Genomic DNA, 18,610 nt, shown 5'->3' on the forward strand with positions numbered 1-18,610 from the left:
CTGGGAGGAGTGGCTGACACACCAGAAGGCAGTGCTGCCATTCAGCGAGACCTGGACAGGCTGGAGAGTTGGGTGGGGAGAAACCTGATGAAATTCAACAAGGGCAAGTGTAGAGTTTTGCATCTGGGGAAGAACAACACCATGTACCAGTACAAGTTGGGGGCTGACCTGCTGGAGAGCAGTGTGGGAGAAAGGGACCTGGGGGTCCTGGTAGACAGGAGGATGACCATGAGCCAGCAATGTGCCCTTGTGGCCAAGAAGGCCAATGGCATTCTGGGGTGTATTAGAAAGGATGTGGTTAGTAGGTCAAGAGAGGTTCTCCTCCCCCTCTATTCTGCCTTGGTGAGGCCGCATCTGGAATATTGTGTCCAGTTCTGGGCCCCTCAGTTCAAGAAGGACAGGGATCTGCTTGAAAGAGTCCAGTGCAGAGCCACAAAGATGATGAAGGGAGTGGAACATCTCTCTTATGAGGAAAGACTGAGGGAGCTGGGTCTCTTTAGCTTGGAGAGAAGGAGACTGAGGGGTGACCTCATCAATGTTTATAAATATGTAAGGGGTGAGTGTCAGGACAATGGAGCCAGGCTTTTTACAGTGATGTCCAGTGATAGGACAAGGGGTAATGGGTGCAAACTGGAACATAGGAGGTTCCATGTAAACATCAGAAAAACTTTATTTGCTGTGAGGGTGACAGAGCACTGGAACAGGCTGCCCAGAGAGGCTGTGGAGGCTCCTTCACCGGAGACATTCAAAACCCGCCTGGACAAGTTCCTGTGTGATGTGCTCTGGGTGACCCTGGTCTGGCAGGGGGGCTGGACTAGATGATCTTTCAAGGTCCCTTCCAACCCCTAAGATTCTGGGATTCTGTATTTTGGAAGCATATTTACTAACAAAGGGCAAGTTTCTGCCTTTATGTGGGAGCTATGTACTCCTCCACTCCCCTAGCCACACAGAGGACATTGCCCTGGGGGCCTGGTAGCTAATATGCTCCACAAAGCCATTCTGTGAGCTCTCCCTCCTGCTCCTCTCCCTTCCCCACCCACATCTTGTGGCAAAAAAAAAACAAAAACAAAACATGGGTGAAAAGTTAGTAATGGCCAAGGAAACCAGTGCAGAAGCTGAAAGGCAAGTCTTTGGCCTTCACCAAAAAAAAGGGCATGAGGAAGGAGGTTCTGGGAACTTTCCTTCTGGTTTAGTCCCATAAGACAAGGGCTGTGAAACACAGCCCACCCCGTGCTTATGGCTCTGGGAAGCAAACGACCTAAATGAGGACTTAGACCACAGTTGAGGCCTCTTTAATCTTGCTCAGACCCTCAGTAGCCCTGACATGCCCTTGCACCTCTATTCAGCCCTGCTAGGACTGCACAAGCTTTCGGCCCTGCACGCACAGTTCTTTCCTGAGATTTTGCACCTTGGGTGAACAATTAACATCAGGCTGCATTACTGTGCCCAAGAAGCCCATAACAGCACCTATTTATTTTATAAAACTTTCTGGGTGTGCTGGTATTTCTGCACATCTGTAGATGTTCTGCATCTGGCACACATGAGTTTACAAGGTCCCTGTGTTATCCAAGATTTGGGATGTTAGGAAATCTGCTACAACAGTGAAAGCTGTGTTGGAGAAATGAAATGTATGCACTTGCTTGCTGAAATTGTATTGTACTTGAGCTGAACATTTTTAACACTGATGAAAATGAATTTCAGTTTTATGGCAGGCATTTACATATGAACAGGCCTTAATGAGATACAAGCATCTGTCAGTTGCTGACTTCATAAACAAATCAACACCTAATGACTGAATGAGACTTTCAGGATAATTGGGTAAATGTAATTATGGTAACTCGGAAGGTAGCAAATATAATTTTATCATCTACAAATTTGCATTAGATAGTTAGGTTTTTTAATACCAGGAGAGAAGACAATTATTTTATTTTAAATCACATATCTGAAAAAAATTATAGCAGAAAGAACATCATATCAACTCACAATACATCTGGGGCTCATCGTGATTTCCTTGTGCTTTTGCAAAATGTCATGAAACAACAGTGACTTTTATTTGACATCAACCTGACTTAGATATAATCTCATCAGGAGGCCAGACTGCCTTCCAGTAGCATTAAAAAGACCCTAAAAGCTTGGAAGAAATATGACAGACAGGGGAGGTTTATTTTGTTTGTAATAAAACGCTTTCATAGCTCCTGGATAGGATGCTTCTCATTTGAATAGCTGTCCAAGTGGTGACTGTCCAGAAAACTAGTACTTTATCACTGGGAATGCAGCTGACACTCAGCTCCTTATTCTCTTAATTAACATGGCCTTTTTAAAACTGTTGATTACCATTTTTAACAGCATAATCCTCTTAAGATGGTGTTACCTTGAGGTACAGAGCAGCCTTGGAAAGCTTTCAAGAGCGGTGAGCAGGGCAGGATTTTCAGTGTTGTTGCATTTGCAGCTGCAATTCAGCCTCACACACGTTATCCCTTGCCTGGAGAGGAATCCGCAGCCGAGAGGGCTTTTCCTGCCCGCAGCTGCAGGGTCTGTCTTGCTAAACATAACCCAGCCCGCTAGGATGTGGCTGCCTGGGGACTGTCCCCAGCCGTCCGGCTGAAGCACACACCTCCATTTTAGCCACATGTTCATCTCCAGGTGGCAACGTGACTCCTCCCTTCCTCCCCTCTACTTAAATGAGGGAAAGTCTCCTTCCATCGCCACCTCCATCTGAGGGAGCTTCTAAGTAGCAGGCAGAGCTGAGCTCGCCCTTAGCTTGACGTGCAGCCAACATCTGAGGCTGGGGGGGAAGATGGAGCCACCTCAGCAGTGTGGCCCGGAGCCCTGCACCGGGCAGGGGGACAGTCCCCTTCAGCTGGGCAGCTCCCTCCTGCAGGAAGGGGACTTTCAGCTTGTTCAAGGAAATATTTTGCTCAGGAGAACCCCATGTGAGCCCCACTAGGGGTCCTGGTGTCAGCTCTGTGCTTGGCAGTGTGGGCCCAGCCTTGGAGCAGCCCCACGGAGGGGCTGTATGCTCCCCTGGGCATGCAGGTGTACCTTGTAATCACCCAACGGGAGGGCTCTCCCCACTGTTTGTGTAGGGCAGGTGTGAGCCTGGTGCCCCAAAACCAGCCATGAAGCACCCACACAGCCACCCTGCAGTGATGTTGGCGTCAGGCAGTGGCCAGGAAGTGGCTGGATGCCACACAGAGCAGCGCTGGGACCTGTGCTCAGGGGGCACCACCACTCGATGGGCACCAAGGGACTCTATGGGGTGTCCCAATTGCCCCTGTATTGCTGTAAATCCCCCCAGTTTATTGTTAACACCCCGGGGGCTGCAGAGTTGCACACCCCACCTCTGCCCACACGCCTTCACTAATGAAAACCAGAGGAGCCTGGCTGCGATGGTCTCCCTCCTTTCACCCGGACAACCTCCATGACACAGTATTCTTGTGCTGGAGGGCTTTTTGCCCACTATAAAACATTTATTTGCTTTCACTATTGTTATTTTCGTCAGTGCACAGGAGACTTGACACCAGTCATTACCATTTTTCTGAAGCACATGGTCTCCGTCAGGGCTCTCTGTGGTGCTGAGGTGATGTGCTGGCTTCAGAGCACTCAGAAAATAAACCGTAAATAATTGTGGTGAATATTGACTGTCCATTGTGCCTATGCAAGCTCAGGAAGTCCTTTGTGCAGATCACTGACATTTTGCACTTTTAATGGATAATTCACAGCTCTTGTAATGTAACCCATCAATAGATTCTATCCTGAGGGAGTGTTTAATCGGCAAATCTGCCCCACAGATTAGGTCTGCATGCTGTAAAAATGCTACAGTATTTTCAATATCAAGCTGATACTTAAAACAGACAACAAGGGTCATATGAATTTAAAATCAAGCCCTTAGGCAGCTTCAATTGTTTTTTAAAGAAATAAAAAAATTGCTATTCTAAAAATTTCTCCAAGCACATACTAAAATAATCTTTGTATGCTTGTAGCATGCAACTGCTCTGCTGTACTGACCATTTTAGCTGCACAGGCCATCTCTAAACATTTTTCCACTTCCATACATCCTAGCAGGTGGCAGCCACCTTTATAATATTGATTTTAACAGGTCATTCTACTTTTTTTTTCTTTTTTGAGAGGGGGGAGTGGGGGAGGATAAGGGGGTTGTATATTAAAGTAACAGCATTGTAACTTATGCCATCATGCCTAGCTAAGAAATAAGCTAGGAAGGAAGCCCCTACTTCTTGTAGCAGTCTCCTGCTTCTATTTTCAGCCCACCAAGTCAGCCCTGAGCCCGTCATGGGTCTGTCCTTGTTTAACATCTGATGCTCATTTCTCTGCAGTCAGCCTTGCTTTCCTTTTCCATCTCCTCCACATCTCTGAAACACAGGCTTAGTGCCCACATTGAGTCCACCACCGCTTTATTCCCAGACCTGTCACGAAGCTGGCACAGCCCCTTTTGCTCCAGCATGATGAAAGATTTCCTGGCTTTGTTTCCCTTCATATGCAATATTTTTTTTCTTAACCTCATTCTGGCATGAGCATGGATTGGAGGGTTCCTGCACCCACCAGCTGAGAGCTGCCACTAGCCAATGCCTGTAACCTGTCGGATGTGCACAGGTTGGCAGGACAGCTTGGGCAGCTTGGACAGCCTGGACAGTGACAAAAAATTACTCATGATTCAGTTTCTTTCAAGCCTTGTTTTTTGAGGGTGGTGGATGTCAGCTGTGCTTGGCTAGCAGGAGTTACTCAGTATGGAAAATGTCCATATCATGTTGGATGATGTCCTAGAGGGATAACATCAAGCACTTTTAAAACAGATAATGTTACCTGACTCCACTATAATAAAGAAATCTAGAGTTGATTAAGAGAAACTATTTAACTGAAAAGAAGAAACTACAGCAAGATTTCCCACTTGAAGTATATTACAGATATCCAGAGCTTAGTTATACATATGCAGGTAATCTAATCCAATTATTCCCTACCACAAACCTTGGGTGTTATAGATTTTGTCTGAGTAGCTGGCCAACAGCAAGCTATTTAAAATCTGGAAAAAAATAAGTGCTATGAAAAAGGAGCGTTGTCAAAAACTGGTGATTGTATTGTCACCAGTGATATGTGAGCAAAACCTAGTTTAGATTCATCCTGACAAAAAGAAATTTCTGCATCCAATAATAATAACCAATATTAATCAGTAATAAATAACCAGTATTCAAAGGGGAGAAATGCATACACTTGGGAACTTCAATGTCACATATTTTTGTAATATATAATACATATCAAAAGAAAGCTTTTTATACAACTTATAGCCTGTTAACTATGACCAAAAATATAAAAATCAAAGTCATGCACTAGATCCATCTTTCTGGTTTTGCATCCTGTTACCCTCATGCCATAGAATGGCATGCAATAGAAATCTAATACTATTCATTGATATGTTCAGCTTAATATACACAGTCCCTGTAACACCTCTGCAGTCTTCCTCAGAAATGACACTGATGACTGGAAAGTCCACGATATAGCCCTGTGCAGCAAGTGGCATCATCTAGACTGTTCACTTACAAAACTCTGTCTTTGGTTGTGCCCATCTGCAGACTGGGCTGCGACTGTGATATCAGCTTTATTTTTTATTATTGCATTTTGTCTTTTTTTTTTTTTTTCCCCCTGCAGTTCTGTAAAGAATCACAATTTAAATCTTTGTTGTTGGTTTTAAGGTCCAGTGCCACCCGCTTCCGCTGGAGTCAGTGCTACTACACAGCCCAAGATGAATGGGCCTTGGACAACATCTACATTGGACAACAGTGTCCCAACATGTGCAGCGGGCACGGCTGGTGTGACCACGGCGTTTGCAGGTACAAAACATTTGCCAGTTCTTCTTAACAAAGCTCTTCTGATATTTCAGGTATCCTGTTGTTTTGCGGTTTGGTTCGGTTTGGGGTTTTTGACTGTTGTCTTTAGTTTTAGATGAAAGGCTAAAGAATAAAAGCACTGGGGAAATTGGACCATTCAAGCAACGTTAACAGCCGGTAGCCCTGCAACTCTCTGTCCAAGAATCTATACCCTTGACAGATCCAGGCATTGGAAGAGCTTTCAGTGGCACAGGGCTGCTCTGCTGCAGGTGTCCTGGTGACCCCTCAGCCTTTTTCACAAGGACACCAGGGACCAGGCAGTGCTGGAGCTGTTTCACTGGGCCAGCAGGACACCAGGGATCAGCTCAGCACTGCTTGGCAGCCCCTGTCGGGCTGGGTGCAATACCAAGGGCACAGCAGCTGCCTGCCTGCTTTGAACTTTATGGACACTGCAGGGGTTTTTTAGAAATAAGATATAGCTTGTTTCCAGTTACCCAGTTATACAAGCTCATTTCCAGAATCCAAAATTCCAATCCCAGAATAATTTATTATTTCACATCTCATTTTAAAAGGTCAGTGCTCCACCTCCAGTAATTGTCAGCATCAAATGAAGTCTAAAAGCTTGTTACATTTATGCTTCCTTCCAGGTGTGACTCAGGGTTTCGGGGTACTGAATGTCAGCCTGAAAATCCCCTTCCTTCGACTGTCATGTCTGATTTTGAGAACTCAGACAGCCTGAAGACAGAGTGGCAGGAAATTATTGGGGGAGAGATTGTCAAGCCTGAAGAAGGCTGTGGAGTCATCTCATCTGGCTCCTCGCTGTACTTCAACAAGGTAGTAACGAGGGATGTTAAGACCAAGAAAGGCACATCATGTGGGTTTGAATGGAGCATGATGTGATTAGATGGCAAAGGAAGGTGGCAGAAAACAGCATGCAGTATGAGAAGTGCATTAAAGAGTGCAGCTGTGCTCTGCAGGTAAAGAACAAAGCAATCAAAAAAGGACGGAGGGACACGTGCATTATGTATCCAAGAAATATGAGCTGTGGCGGAAGGAAGAAAATCACCAATGTGCTGGGAAGCATATACTTTCATACTGTCTAATTGTGCATTTTCTGTTTTAAGACTTGGTTCTTTCTCAGCAATCCCCAGGTCCCATTTGTTTGTTCTGTTCTGTGTGAGGGATGGAGAAACATTGGCTTTCTGGGGTACAAGCAGCTGAAATTGAGGACATAGGACCAAATCTAGTGAAAAAACAACTCCTCCAGACTTGTAGGAACTGGCTACCCTGCAGTAGGATTCTCTTTTTATTCGTTGGATACTTTGCAGACAGAAATAATAGAGCATGAAAGACACATAGGGAATTCTGCTAATTAATCACAATTATAACTAAAATAGAGATCTTTATGACTAGATCTAAGATTATGTGTTGTAATCACAGTTTCATTTTTTTATTGTTGCTCCTGGGGTCTGGTACTATTTTTTGTTTTGCTCTTAATTGAAAGAAAAAGTATAAATGCTATCTGCTTCTCTTTTAAAGGTTTGATCAAACTGCCACTGCTGCCATGAGAGCCAGATTAGTCCCAGAAGAATAACTCAAGACGCAATGCTGTGTAATTTTGTGTCGTTTACCTCATTACAAAAATCTAACCCATCAAATAATTTTCAGCACTCTAACAGAGTCTCACATCCAGCTCCCCTGGAAATGCAGCTCTGCACTGAAAATTTCATAATAGACCAATCAGTATAACTAGCTAATTGTGATAATTGGCTTTTTTTATATAATCGTCTTCTCTGTTAGATGTTTTTCCTTCTGGCTCAGTTCCTTATGCCAAGTTTCTCAAAGTCGTTTGCTAAATTAGAATTAACCTGCTACGATCTTTCTTCTGATTTCTGCTAAGGAGGAGTGAAAAACTCATTTAGAAATTCTTGGCTTCTTTCTATTGATCTCTAAGGGTTAGGTTATCATTCATTTCTTGAGTAGCTGCAGTCTGCATGCCATCAACAGAATGTGGCTTATTTAATTTCTATTTAGATCTTTTTTTAAGGCATCTAGTGGCCATTCTGGTAGAAAATTAAAAAATACTTTTATAGTTCCCCAACTGTTCTGTATTGTTTTGGGAGCTCATATTCACAGGCTCAATTTCTTTGCATTTTCTCAAATAGCCACTCTTTATTTGAATGTGTCATGTTTGCTGCCATAATCAGTTACTGCTGCTGGAATTAATGTTGGCTTTGTTCTGCCGACCCCTCTATCTTTTGGTTTACAACTCATTTTAATCAATTGTAGGCATGTTTGCAATACCAAGCTCTTTCAATTAGCCTCTGCAATTCCTCTGAGGTTTTATGCCACTGGTGCCCTTTCTCAATTAACCTGGTTCTGTAGTTAACCCTTCGGCAGGCAGAGCTGCTGTGGAGTGTAGATATGGAAAACCCACCTGCAATAGTTTTGATCCACTGCGGGTCAGTATGTCTGGTATCCTCAGCCAGCTGGGACACACCTGCCCACAGGAAAACAAGAGTGTTTGCATCTTTATTATCTATTACTAGTTAGATTCGATGATGAGCATTTCAAATTCCCATAGGTCTCCAAAAGAAGCTGTGAAAACAACTACCAAGGGATTATCAGTGTCCCCTTGGCCAGTATTAGCCATGTGGAGCTGCACTAGGAAGTGCAGGGCTGCACCCAAGACTGAGCCCATCTCCCTCTCACAGCACCATCCAGGAGGGCTTTACTTAGCTGAGAATAAGCCAAGAAGCCAAAACTGCAGGCATAATTCAGTATGACTATATCCTAAGTGAGTTTTATGAGGGTCAACAGATTCTTCACAGGTTTTAGTTGTCATTGGTGGTGTAAGCTAACTGAGTTTCAGAAAGACAAGCATTCAGCTTCCAGAAATCACTCTAGCAGTGTAACACAGCCTATTTGGTAAAGTCTACAATTCAGCTATGGACCAAGGCTGTAACATCAGCAGAGCAGAATATTCTGAGGAGGAAAGCAATAGACATTTATCTGTGATGAGTTTACTGTGAACTGGATAGGAAGCGGAAAGAGGTGATGTGTGGAACAGGATTTAAACCCATCTATCATCTTATTAAAAACATAGATGGTATTTTAAATCTCAGCTCATAAATCTTGGTACTTGTATCCAGATAGATCGTGCCATTTGTTTATCTCAAATTTGTGCTGAAATTTGTCAGGAGGACCATGCATGTACAAGCAAGACACAGGGAAAAACATAAATTTTACTTAAAACATAAGCATAATTTTATAACTTAGCCCAGGTTTTCCTTTTTGATAGATTTTTGTGCTTGGAGATGGCCAGGAGCCCATGATTTTTTAAGGAATTAAAAACAGTAGGTGTGTTGTCAGTCCTGCCCCATCTTGGGGAGTAGTGTCAAGTTAACACTAAATTTTATGTCCACTGTGTTGTGCATTTGTTGTGCAATTTTCATCAGTGCTTGACTTTAAATACGTCTATTCGTAGTGAAGGTGTCATATTTAATATTATTTCCCCCCCTCTGTTCTTTGTATTGTAGGCTGGAAAAAGACAGTTGGTAAGCTGGGATTTGGACACTACTTGGGTGGATTTTGTCCAGTTTTACATCCAGATAGGAGGAGACAGTTCTTCATGCAATAAACCGGACAGCAGAGAAGAAGGTGTGCTGCTGCAGTACAGCAATAATGGTGGTATCAACTGGCAGCTACTAGCAGAGATGTATTTCTCTGACTTCAGCAAACCCAGGTATAATTTTGGTCTAAATTAAATCCAGATCGCACCAGCTCTTAAAAAAACCCCAAAACACACCTATTTCTGAACTTGCGAAAACATGAATAATTATTTCAAGTTAGAATGCTTAAAAGACATCATTATATGGAAGCTTTTCCAGGCTGCCACAGTAAACTCCTGTCACTAGGAAGGAGAAATCTAATTAAAGTGGGCCTTAAAAAAAACTGAAGCAAAATATAAAGTTTCTTATCATTCATCTCCCATGTGAAACATGACTGAAATTATAATATGTGCAAGAGACTAGCAAGCAAATACAGAACTTGTCCAAAAGAGGTGTAGAAATCTATTACTTCTTCTGACTCTGGTTTCAGGTCTAATTAATACACATTAATGCCACATACAACAGAAAGTCCTTAAAAAAAATATTTAAGGGGGAGAATAAATAATGTTTAGCATTTCAAATTTGCCATAGGATAGGTTGCCAGTGAAAATTTTAATTGCATTTTTCTGCATAAATATTAACATTATTTCTATTATCTATAGTTCATGTCTTTCAATATGTAAATAATTTAATCTTCTCAGACGTCTGTAACTCAGCAAACTGCCTTTTTCTAAAGCTTATCTAGGCACTTGGAAGTATAAAACCACTGAACTTCATTTAACTTCTACGTTGTCAAAACTACAGGACAGATCCAACAAAGAAGTTACAGACTGAAACCTTCAATACTGGATCATCCAATGCATTATTTTTAGCTAAAACATTTGACACTCTGAGTAAGCAAGACTGATGGTCCCTACTGTGCATATTTATTTTTCTGTTGCTTCAAATGTGGTCTAGATCTTATTTTCCAACACATAAATCTAGGAATCCTCTGGGCAAGAAGGTTCCCTGTAGCCCTGAACAATTTCTCCACCTCTCTCTGCCTAACCAGCAAGTGAAGTAGGGTCCATGGTACAAAATAACATATGGTATAATAAAACAGTATAGAAAGGAATATATGTAAAAATGCATGTATGTAAGTTGGCTGATGCATACCTGTAAGGATTGAACAAGAAACTAATTATTGTACTTTTTAACATAAGTATCATTAGGTTTGAAACGTCACCTTTTATTTAACATCCTTTTGTAAAGTGTTTCCTTAGTTGAACATGAAGCAAACCATCTGAGAAGATCTAAAGATCTCTTATGAAGATCCGTGTAGGAGGGCTGAAATATTTTTATCCACGGCAGAAAACTCTGCTACATAATCTATAGCACTGTAATAGAAGGATGCTTTTGTCTACAAATAGGACTAACCAGCAGAAGAGAATGAGAAATTAATTTTGCCAGCATATTTCACTATTACATGCTGGCACCAGAAGAACATTAAGACTTGCTGAACGTGGATCAGCTGAACAGTTTAATTCAAAGCTGAAGAGTTCAAATCAGTTCGTTATTGTGCTAAGCAATATAGTAATGAGAGTAAAAAATAGCCATTGTCTTAAAGAGCTCACATTCTCCACAGACAACAAGGACAAAGAAGGCTTCTATGCAGTGTAAAAATAGATATCAAAATACACAGAGGATTTCTGAGGACTCCTACATGCCAGATATATACTGTCTTTTTCTTTCCTGTCTTTTTCTCTGTTCAGTTGTGTTCATCCCACTTCTCTACAAACTATTATCCCTAAAGTTCTTCTGAATTTCTGGCATTTCTGTTCTTCAGGTTTGTCTACCTGGAGCTGCCAGCTGCAGCTAAGACACCATGCACAAGGTTCCGCTGGTGGCAGCCCATGTTTTCAGGGGAAGGGTATGATCAGTGGGCCATTGATGACATCATCATTTTGTCAGAGAAGCAGAAGCACATCATTCCTGTTGTTAATCCCACTTTACCACAGGTAAAAAGCAAGAGCAGGCAGTGGGCATCCCCAGAAAACAGGAAGCATCCTCTCTATTAGTGGACTTTGCTTTTAATGTCATTGTCTTTGAAAACATTTGGTGTGTTTAAAGAAACACCTGTAATGTTTGCAGCTGTGCCTCCCTATGTGGGAATAACTTGGGTCTTACCATGAAACCATCAGGCTTCTAATCATTGTTCCAGAAGATGCAATTATGTATCTCCTCAAAAAGTCAAGACGTAAATTTTGGAAATTACAATTTTTTTTTTAATGACAGGAAATACAAATTGCAAAATTTGGAAGTTAATAATTTTGGAAATTATTCTGAAGTCATACTGCAAGGTGATAGTACTTGTTGTTTTTCTTCTCATTTCTAACAGAACTTTTATGAAAAGCCAGCATTTGATTATCCTATGAACCAGATGAGTGTATGGTTAATGTTGGCCAATGAAGGGATGACCAAAAATGAAAGCTTCTGCTCTGCCACCCCCTCTGCCATGCTCTTTGGTAAATCAGATGGAGACCGGTTTGCAGTGACTCGAGATTTAGCTCTGAAGCCTGGCTACGTCCTGCAGTTCAAGGTATTCCTTAAACATAAATCCCTGAAGAATATCAGGTGAAAAAAAAAGTATCAGTCAACAGTTGCAAGATATCACTGGGGGTACAGTTCAGAACAAGGTGATATATTATACCACAGCAAAAAAAGATGTGAAGAGCATAAGTATTAATTCATACAGCATAAAATATCATGCTGCTTTGTAAAAGTATAGCCAAAGCCTTGTTGTAGGAAAGTTTTTCCACCCCTCTGGAGAAGTTTAAAAGCTTGCTGTTCTTCAATCCATTTCAGAAGTGGGCTGAAGTAACCATTATTATATTCAAGTCAGTACTAGGAAATGCTATTGCACTGTCAAGGGAAAAAGGATTTATCCCATCCAGAGCTCCATGAATACAAAAGCTCCAATGTGGTTTGCGTACATTGTTTGTATTGTAAACTATTTAAGGACTTACAAGCTGCTCTGTACTCAACCATGTTTTCTTCATATAATTTACTTTTATTGTGTCAATGAGTATGGGCTCCAATTAGCATTCTCTTCTTTAAAGGCCTTACAAAAATTTCAGTGATCTGACAATACATCAATATGGGCTCCAAATAAAGTGTATTTGCTTTGACAAGCTCTTGTTTCTGAACCCTAATCAAAATTTTCTTGAGTTTATAATGAAATCCCATTGGTGAATTCTGGAGGTTGGTTGCAATGCAATTTTAATGAGCTCACCACAAATACATGGTCCTTACATAATTGGGAGATACAGACGCTGAATAATTTACAAGTGGAATTATTAAAGAGATCAGATGTTTACAGGCAACTTTTCAAATATAATTCCCACAGTTCTATAAATAGGAAAGTTAGTTAGAAATAATGGGATTTATAAAATAATCTAATTTCATCTAAAAGTTATGCTAATTAAATGCTATACAAAGTGAGGGATTGCAGTAAAGTTTCTGAGTGAGTATTGCTTGTAGTTTTATACTTTAAACTGTCTAAATCCCCCAAATATTTCAATATATAAATACAATTTATCCTGGAAAAGATGCTATTTGCCTCTTCAGCCCTTTCCTCTGCTTCAGTGACTGTCTCCATTCTGTAGGTTTGATGATCAAACAGCATTTCAAAAGTAATTTAATCTAGAAGAGCAATACTTTAAAAATATTTCATACACTTTCCATCACTGAAACGCTTGGCAATATAACACCAATATACAAAACATAAACACATGTATCAGAAAACAGTGAGCTCTTCTTTATGAAGTCGGTTATATAAAGCCTGAATTTATACTTTTCTCTTTTTGGACAACTTTTAAACTGGCTTGAACATAAATGAGTCAGTCCTGTTTGGATGCTTTAATTTTAAACATATGGTTAAATGTTTCCCTGAGTTTGTGAAACTTCCCTTTTAAATAGTTCCCTGGAATAATTTTGCACTGATAAACTCAAAGACAGTTTTTTTGTCAAAATTATTTCATTTTACATGAATTATTTTGGTTTACATTCAACAGCTCAAGTAGAATTACTGCAATAAAATAATAAAAACATTTTTCTGATAGCTTGAAAAATGAAACTGAAAACTTCAAATCAGCAGTTGATTTTTGTCTTAGTTACATCCTCATTTCACATTTCAATATGCATTTTTCTACTTCACCCAATTTTGCTCTCCTCTGAGGGCCCAACTTCATTCCTGCCTGGCCAATGACTTGGCTTCCAGCCCAGGGCAGGAGGGACCTGGGAGCCAGGTTGATCCTCTGGGCACATTGAGTGGGCCACCGATGGAAGGGGTCTCAGAGGATACAGCTCTTCCCACACCTCCTGGGCATGTAGGTGCATGTGCAAAGTTTGATGTTTGTGACCTTTGAAAAGCTCTTTGGACATTTTGGTGTGCTGAACCCAGCAACCTTGATGAAGGGATAGCAGGAATTTTTACTGAGAAATGTCATATACATGAAGAAACAAACTCCATGCATCAGTCACTCTTTGCCAGACGGGGTCAAAGCAAGTGTTCCAAGCACTAAGCCTCCCAAAGCAAAAAGTCAAAGGAGGTTTGCAGCCAATAACTACCAGTAACAGTGAAGGTTTATCTATCTGGTGCTCTGCTTTTTTCACAGCTGAACATTGGTTGCACCAACCAGTACAGCAGCTCTGCTCCCGTTCTGCTTCAGTACTCACATGACGCTGGGCTCTTCTGGTCGCTCGTGAAGGAAGGCTGCTACCCTGCATCTCCAGGAATGAAAGGATGTGAGGGAAGCTCCCGGGAGCTGAGCGAGCCCACTGTGTATCACACAGGAGACTTTGAGGACTGGACAAGAATTACTATTATTATTCCCAGGTCACTTGCAGCCAGGTACTGTACCTTGTAAACCAATGATGCTGTGAATTAGTTGCCTCTTCTTTGATGCTATATTAGGAAGACGTTGCAAGCTGTAAACAAATGGTGTTAAAAATAGGCAGATCTGGGAAAAATAATAGAATCATAGGAATGTCTGGGTTGGAAGAGACCTTTAAGATCATCAACAGTAACCTAGCATACTGCCAAATCCACCACTAAACCATGTCCCTAAGCACCACATTTACATGTCTTTTAAATACCTCCAGGGATGGTATTGACCACTTCCCTGGACAGCCTGTTCCAATGCCTGACAACCCGTTCAGTAAATAATTTTTTCCTGATATCCAATCTAAACTTCCCCTGGCACAAATGCACAGTGCTTTCCAAAACAGGGGGAAGCTTTCCATTTTAAAGGTGTCAGAATGGTCTATATAATTAAATTACAAAGCAACAAGGAACCCAAAACATTTTAATTTTACATCAATCTCTTTATCATGCTGCTGTCTTTACACATACCAGTCAGGTCAGATACACCAGCAAAAGAGTGATATGGCACTTGAATCAAATAAGCCATTCAAACAGAACTAATTTTTACATTTACCAGTGGGCAAAGAAAGCCTAGAAGGGTATTTGAGCTGCTGCATAATGTGCTGCATCATTGAAGGTGCCTGAGACAGCCAAAGTCAGTGGTGGGAGGAATGACAGGTGTGGTCCTCTTCAAGTACAACCTTAGCATTGGGTTCATACAGATGAGAAAACATCAGACAGTGGAAGATGGAAATAAGCTCTAAAACCAGGAGGCTTTTCTCAGTCTCACTTGGATTTGAAGTTTCTTGCTTGCTGTCTTACCCCATCAGTAGAGCCCCACAATCAGATTTGCCGCCTGCACCAAGCACTGCCAAGACTGCCAGCACAGCCAGTGGCCATCTCTCCAAGCTCCCAGCCATCCCCCAGTGCCCCCTGCAGGCACAGGACAGATTTTGAGTACATGACACATTGTGTAGCAGGGAAGCCAGTTCCTTTGCTGCAAGGAGCTGAAGTAACAGCACGTACCATAACAAGTTTGTCATTTCTTCAGTAATTAGTCAATAAAAGCAGGTGCCAAATAGCACAGATCTGACACCAGCTGATTTGATTTACCAAAAACAAGTAGAGCAGAATCAATAGCAGCAATCTGTTTGGCATTATGTTCAGTAATGTGATGGGGAAGAAGCAGCTCATCCTAAATACATTAAAGATGTAAGTATTGTGTGTGTGACAACAGTCTCAGCAGTGTGGGTCACTTTGGAAATCATAGTTCAGGGGCTATCCAGAGAGCATCCTATTTCATCAGTTGATAGCACTAGCACAGTGATCCCCTGCTTACCAAATTCCAGTGCATAACAAGAAAAAAGCAATAGGTTTATTACAAGAAGGTTCTTAGTTAATCCATTGGATTGACAATGAGATTTTAAGTCTCTTCCCCTCTCTGGAGCTCCTATAAAATGCTTCAGTTAAAAGTTAAAGAGTGGAAATTAAAAAACAAATTGTTTTTTTCTTCAGCAAATTTCCTATGCAGTGGGTTGGCTGGAGTAACTTAGTGTAGGCTCACCAAAGCATTTTCAGTTCTACAGGCTAAGGATTAGTAGATCATGGTTTTCCAGGAATTTCACGTTGTGATTTAAGAATAAAAAATTTTTGTTCCTGTCCACATGTAGGACAGGTTATCTGCCATTATTTTTATAAAGTGGATGGTTTTTCTTGTATCCAAATTTCTTGAAGGTTTTTTACTTAAAGTTATATATATCCTGTAATAAACTCTGCATCTCTGTCATTACCAAGTTCTTTTGAAAAGTACCATAAGAAATGGTGCTCTGGGATTTTAAAATGTAATTAGCAGTTTGGGTTGAACCGAGTAATGAAAGGTGCCTTCAGAGCCACATGTAATCATTCACTCTTGTTGATAAAACCATCTATCTGTTCTTTCCATGACACTGGTGAATATGGGCCAAAGAAATAGAGGAAATCAAAACACATCCAAAAAAATCTGGAAAAAAATATCTAGAAGCAAAGTCGCACAAAATGTAGGATGTCAGAAATATTTTCCAGGCATCTTATTTGCAAATAGCAGATGCAGGAAAAGCTCCTTTTAATCTCAAATAAAAGGAGCAGTAGATATTGAAGCTGGGAATAGTAACAGCATGCCTTTCATGGTTGTTGCTCTGCAGTAAGACTCGATTCCGCTGGATCCAGGAGAGCAGCTCCCACAAGAGTGTCCCTCCCTTTGGCTTGGACAGCGTCTACATTTCCGAGCCCTGCCCCAACTACTGCAATGGTCACGGGGACTGCGTCTCCGGGGTCTGCTTCTGTGACCTGGGCTACACAGGTAGGACACTCCTTTTCAGGTGGGGTGACAGTAAGGGTTGGCTGAATTAGAGCTGTAAATCTAGCATCTTGCTTTTCCTCTGCAAAATTCCAGTAAAATAGAGGGTGACACCAATTTCATGGGCTGCCAGCAAGAATGTTTTCATTTTGTTAGGTAAGATTCAGCACAGGCAAAACAGAGCAGCTGAAGGGTGTGGGCACCAGTGATCTTTATGGCAACGACAATGTTTGAACATCACCATCTGTATGAATGGGGAAGGGACCAGCGATAGAAGAGAAAATAAAATAAAATCGTAGAAACTAAAAAGTCTGCTTAAAAGCCTTTGGATCATCTTCAAAATAATCACTGCTGTTCTTGGGTCCCCTGGCCATCAGATGGCATGGGACCAGGAAGGAACATATGTTCAGACAGGCCCTTCTGTGGAAAATTCTGCTCACTTTTGGTTTCAGGGGCTTTTATGCTGAAACACAAAAAAAAACCCCAACAAATTCAATGCAAAAAACAATGACTGAGACAACCAGTTGCATGCTGCACAATTTTAAACCCCCTATACCAACAAAGCAATATGCTAACATCTTTTATTCCATTTGTTTAAAACAAAATAAAAGGATAATATTTTTCTGTTTACGTTAAATGTCTTAACAACATAAAGCACAACTGTTTTTCACCTAGTGAAATAAGCCATCCTAGCCTTTAAAGGAAGAGGGCTTATTCTGCCTACAAAAAATAGTACAGAGGGTTAAAAAAGGTACAATCCTGTTGTCTGGGCAGTTTTTTAGAAAAGCCTGGTACTTTGTTGTATGTGGATGCAACAGAACTGTTTGCTGATGTACTGTATCTGACCTTTGCTCTGTTCAGCTGAGTTTCACCAAAGCATCTCCCGTATTTATTCTGTTTTCTTGAAGCATCACATGGAACCTGTGTGTCTAACGTGCCTAATCACAGTGAGATGTTCGACAGGTTTGAAAGGAAGCTAAGTCCTCTCTGGTACAAGATAACAGGAGGTCAGGTTGGGACAGGCTGTGGTGTGCTCAGCGATGGAAAATCTCTGTACTTTAATGGACCTGGCAAAAGGGAGGCGCGGACTGTTCCTCTGGACACCACAAATATCAGGTCAATCCTCTGTATTGCTTCTCACAATTGTCTGTGTATTCATGTTGTCTCCTCTATGTTATTAAAGTGTAGGTGTGAGAAGATGTGAAATGTCTTCCAGGTCATCGGAACTTGTATAAGAAATCTTAAAGGAGAGAAACTACTTTTTTGTTAATTCTGATGAACTATTTCCTTTTCTTGAGTGGGAAAGCTTGGGCTAGAAAGAGAATAGCAGTGTAGAAAATAAGAGCTGTTCATCCTTCTGAGAAGATGGCTTGCACTGTATTCTAGATGGACAGGCAGAAGATGTGGTCTTGAGACTGCACCAAACCTACAATACTGCCCATCGCTGGGCAGAAAAGCTCCCTTTCCGTGGGCTGCACTGAGCTGCAGGCACGGCGGTGGCGCAGCAACAAGCTGTTGCTTCCTTGCCAGATGTTGTGAATTAGTCCACTTGTCAGAAGTGTAAAAAAATAGAATGTGGATTGTTTCTGTGTAGTCAAGAGGCTAACAAGCCTTCACCTCTCCCCTCCACAGCTGAATCCAACTCTGCTAGTACCAATTATCCTTTTTTGCTTAAATTATCTCATTGATTTATGTAATTAGGATAAACAAAGAGTTGTTAATTCTAACCATTATTTAGCCTGGAGTTTGCTGCTGTTTTGTCCAGTCTCATGAGGGATCAAGCACCTGAAACTTTGCCCACCCTACAATTATATCAGTTGGCTTAATGAAATTTGTCCCCTGACAAATACTGCTCCAAGAGTATTAAATAATTGCTGCATGATTTAATTTGTGGGTTCATTCAGCGAAGATTGGTTACAAG

The 18,610-nt window shown here is 41.4% G+C and overlaps 1 protein-coding gene across 1 annotated transcript in view; it reads left to right on the forward strand.

The window, feature by feature from the left end:
• The window catches only part of RELN (reelin), a 257,122-nt gene that overhangs the window by 173,380 nt on the left and 65,132 nt on the right, over positions 1 to 18,610 (forward strand). Inside the window, exons 24-31 of the mRNA XM_010004142.1 lie at positions 5,706 to 5,843; positions 6,488 to 6,674; positions 9,380 to 9,585; positions 11,277 to 11,448; positions 11,829 to 12,029; positions 14,107 to 14,342; positions 16,535 to 16,692; positions 17,598 to 17,805. Coding sequence (XP_010002444.1) covers positions 5,706 to 5,843; positions 6,488 to 6,674; positions 9,380 to 9,585; positions 11,277 to 11,448; positions 11,829 to 12,029; positions 14,107 to 14,342; positions 16,535 to 16,692; positions 17,598 to 17,805 — 1,506 coding nt within the window. The remainder of the gene's footprint in view (positions 1 to 5,705; positions 5,844 to 6,487; positions 6,675 to 9,379; positions 9,586 to 11,276; positions 11,449 to 11,828; positions 12,030 to 14,106; positions 14,343 to 16,534; positions 16,693 to 17,597; positions 17,806 to 18,610) is intronic.

Source organism: Chaetura pelagica, unplaced genomic scaffold (assembly GCF_000747805.2).
Source record: "Chaetura pelagica isolate M959 unplaced genomic scaffold, ChaPel_1.0 scaffold141, whole genome shotgun sequence".
In the NCBI taxonomy this organism is placed as follows: domain Eukaryota; kingdom Metazoa; phylum Chordata; class Aves; order Apodiformes; family Apodidae; genus Chaetura; species Chaetura pelagica.